The sequence below is a fragment of the Zea mays genome, chromosome 1 (assembly GCF_902167145.1).
Source record: "Zea mays cultivar B73 chromosome 1, Zm-B73-REFERENCE-NAM-5.0, whole genome shotgun sequence".
Lineage (NCBI taxonomy): Eukaryota > Viridiplantae > Streptophyta > Magnoliopsida > Poales > Poaceae > Zea > Zea mays.
The window spans coordinates 145,035,898-145,039,412 of record NC_050096.1 but is presented as its reverse complement, the minus strand read 5'-3'; the positions used below and the strand labels follow the sequence as shown (position 1 = coordinate 145,039,412).

General features: G+C 47.6%; 1 protein-coding gene across 2 annotated transcripts; it reads right to left on the bottom strand.

Moving 5' to 3' along the window:
• Positions 1-231: 231 nt before the first annotated feature.
• Positions 232-2,567, bottom strand: LOC100281528 (synaptic vesicle 2-related protein). Of its 2 annotated transcripts, XM_008676669.2 has the most exons (5): positions 1,969-2,567; positions 1,636-1,873; positions 1,032-1,527; positions 766-968; positions 232-684 (listed from the first exon to the last, which is right to left on the bottom strand). In XM_008676669.2, exons 1-5 carry the CDS (start codon positions 2,223-2,225, stop codon positions 475-477), a joined length of 1,404 nt encoding a protein of 467 aa, XP_008674891.1. In that variant the 5' UTR covers positions 2,226-2,567; the 3' UTR covers positions 232-474.
• Positions 2,568-3,515: the final 948 nt, after the last annotated feature.

The window sequence follows — 3,515 nt, the reverse complement described above, 5'->3', positions numbered from 1 at the left end:
GTTTAATGGCCTGCTCCTCTAACTCTACCAAATTTAATAGAGCTGGAGCTATCCCAAACAGTGCCTAAAAATACAAAGAATCCAAATCCACCGAGTAAATTAATCCCAAACGAACTAATTCCTCCCCCACCACACGTCCCCACTCACACACATGATTTGAACTCGTGGTTTGAGCCTAAAAGAGCTCAAAACTGTTTTTCATTATCCTGTAACCATATCATGGCACATGCGTTAGCAAACTAACTCCACGCAGGTTGTATTAAGATTTTAATTAGAAAACAAAATCTAATCAAAATAGTGAAAACTAAAAAGACATAGGGTAGAAAAAACTAATTGATAAAAAGGATACTCAGAATATTTCATTAAAGATATAGCTTGAGCAATTTTCTGAGTACGCGTCTTCAACAAAAATACTTTATGTTCGAACGTACGCCGCTGAAAGTAGTGGTCGCTTTGGGTGCTGTGAAGGGTCTGTCATTTCATCTCGCGGCCCTTGGTCTCCACAGGGAAGAGGATGCAGGCTACTCCCGCGAGGCCTAGGACAAGCTCAAAGACCAGGACGGCTTGCATTTGGTGGCAGCTCCGCAGCATGCCGACAGCGATGAGGGGGCAAACGATGCCGCCAATTTTTCCGATGGCGGTGGCAATGCCAACACCTGTGGAGCGCGCTGATGTTGGGTACACCTGCCAATCAAAGAGGAAGAAGGGTAGCTAATATACTCATGAGAGTACTCAACCATACAAGAAACAACTCACAACCATTACCTCTGGTGCGTATAAGCACAAGACCGTAGAGCTCCCCATGCCACAGGCGCGAGCACCGAACAGAAGAGCGGTTGTCACCGACTCCTTCTGATGAACAGCCAGAGGTCCGAGGAAGCCACAGCATCCAAACAGCAAGATCCACATTGTAGCTTTCCGGCCAAGCCAATCAACGATAATGGCAGAAATAACCAGCCCCGGAAACTCTGGCGATGCCATATTTGGGTTAGAGGCAGCACCAACAATTAATTAATAGTAGTAGTACCTACCTGCTAAGCTAGTTATGAAGACATCTTTATAGAGATTCGGGTTTCCTTCGTGCGCTTGAGATTTGTGAGCAGACGACGATGCGCACCTCCGGTTCGCGTCACTCAGCTGCGACGTCAGCAACACTAGGCCGTAATAGGCAAAGGAGTTTGCAAACCAAACGAACCAGATGAGAAGCGTGGATCTCAGCAGTTTGCGCGAGAACAGCCTGCGCAGGGCAGCCATGCCACCGGAACCGGATTTGGAGGCGTCGTCTGTTGTACTCTCTCCCAGTCCCAGCTGCGTTTCCGTGTGGTGGTATGCCAGAGCTCCGGGAGGAAGAGCGGCCTTGTTCGTCCTGGACATCCTCTCAAGAACAAGGGTCGCGTCGGATATTCTGTTCTGCGCGCAGAGGTACCGTGGCGACTCCGGTGCGACGACGAAAAACACGAGCAAGGCGAAGCATGGGAGGGAGGTGAACGCCAGCAGCCACCGCCAGCTCAGTCTTGACAACACGACCTGCATGCATTACAGATGTCAGGAATATTTAAGACGATTACATGCTTGCATATACAATAAAAAAAAGGAAAGAAAAGCTGTGAGGTGCAGTCATATACTCATTCATACCCACGCAAGCGAAGCCTCGAAGATGGTTCCGATGGTCCAGAAAGCAGAGAACACAAGCATCCAGGCACCACGGTTCTTGGTAGGGACAAATTCCAGAAACCAAGACGAAAATACATGCGTGCCACCAACTCCTACACCCACAAGAAACCGAAGTGCCAGCAGGGATATGTAGTTAGGAGATAGAGCACTTGTCAACCCTGCTCCAGCGGTAAGAGTAACGGAGAACAATAGAGCGGTCCTGCAATCATCACAAGGTACAAGATTTGTGCTTTTCACATATGGAAGGGTCAAAACATAGCAAACGAAAAGAGAGTCAGAGAGAGGTCAAGTTACCTCCTTCCGTATTTGTCGGAAATATAGCCCCAGGAACAGGCTCCCAGGAGCATGCCAGTGAAGACGACGCTGGAGAGCAGGCTCTCGTGCTGGGCAGAGACGTTCCACTGCTGCCGAACCAGCGGTCCGACGAAGGAGAGCAGCATGAGCTCCATGGAGTCCGCCAGCCAGCCCGTCCCTGCGTACACAAGAACAAGCGCCTGGAACTTGCCAAACCCCATGGCCGTCAGCGCGTCGTCCGTAGTGTACGTTTCCATGCTCGTAGCCGCCGGCGGCCAACGAGCAGCAGATCGAGACTGATGAAACGAGACCTAGCTAGCTAAGGAAGCTATGCAGGAAAGCAATAAACCGAGGATCGAGGCGGTGGAGCACGACGACGTACGGCACCGAGCGGCGGGGCAGTGGAGTGGAGCCGCCGGCCGGAGTCTGTGTGAGATGGACCGAAGGCGACAGGATTGACCAAGCCGGGAAAGGTAGTTTGGACTGGATCGAATTCTAGATGGACATGGGCGGACGGGGACGAAACAGCATTTGAGTGACGACGTCAGCACTGAGCACGGGCTGATCCCGATGTCTCGGTCTCCCATCTCTCCTTTAGGATTCATGCACATATATATATACACCCCTCCTCTAACAAATTATGGATCGTTATTATTAGACGTTTATGTCTTTTGAGCTAATTGGAACAAAATCGATCATCTGTGGCTTAACCCTAAAGTGTAATATTCTCCTCGAAGCGTAGAAATAGAAAAAAGGCTGTAACGTTAGAGTGCTCTCTGCTGCCTTTTAGACCGCGTTGAAAGCATTTTCAACGGCCAAGAAACGTTTCGGTCTCTCATAGGATAGGAGGGAGGCGTCTGGACGCTTCCCGCAGTAAAAGAAATGTATTTTATACGTAGTAGATATAGTATTTATTATCAGCAACAGAGAGAGAAGAAAAAAAAGGCGAAAGAAAGACACAAGATGCGTTGAAACACTCACACTAAAACATAGCATTATTTCTCATCTAAAGTATGGAGGAAAACTTCCTACCATACATACCAAAGTCCTTTCGCATAATTTTTTTTCTTCTGCGATCAAAATGGCACGCATAGGATTCTCTATTTTTTTATTCCTAGTTTTTTTTAACGCAATAGCAAGATATCTGCGTTCCAATTAATTATAATGAAACTAATCCGGTTCTTAAGGAAAACCGCCTCCGTTGACTACTTGATTTCAATCCCTAAAGACGTCGAGAATCAAGACAACACAAGTTAGAAATGGGGACCTTCGTCCTAAGTTTAACACTTCTTTAGAGTGTTAATGCGAGGGGCGAATGTTTTCGGATGGAAATATAAATGGAAATTGTTGGGGTGTTGGCCACGAACACGCCAAGGCTGTAAGAGTTTGTTTTTCAGCGGATGACATTAAAAACCTTTCGGTCGAAGCTTCTGCGCTAGGCGGAAAATTTTACTACGAGGTGTGGATGAAGGGTGGTCGTGAAATAGTTGATGAAGCTATTAGAAATAATGAAAAAGAATCTCACGACGCTCAATAAGAAGCCAAAC

Bases quoted from the DNA above. Each gene is read 5' to 3' on its own strand.
- LOC100281528 (XM_008676669.2), bottom strand. From the start codon at position 2,225: ATGGAAACGTACACTACGGACGACGCGCTGACGGCCATGGGGTTTGGC. The intron at 969-1,031 runs GTAGGTACTACT...TGGCATCGCCAG, and splicing joins CTTCATAACTAGCTTAGCAG to AGTTTCCGGGGCTGGTTATT. The intron at 685-765 runs GTAATGGTTGTG...TTTGATTGGCAG, and splicing joins TGTGCTTATACGCACCAGAG to GTGTACCCAACATCAGCGCG.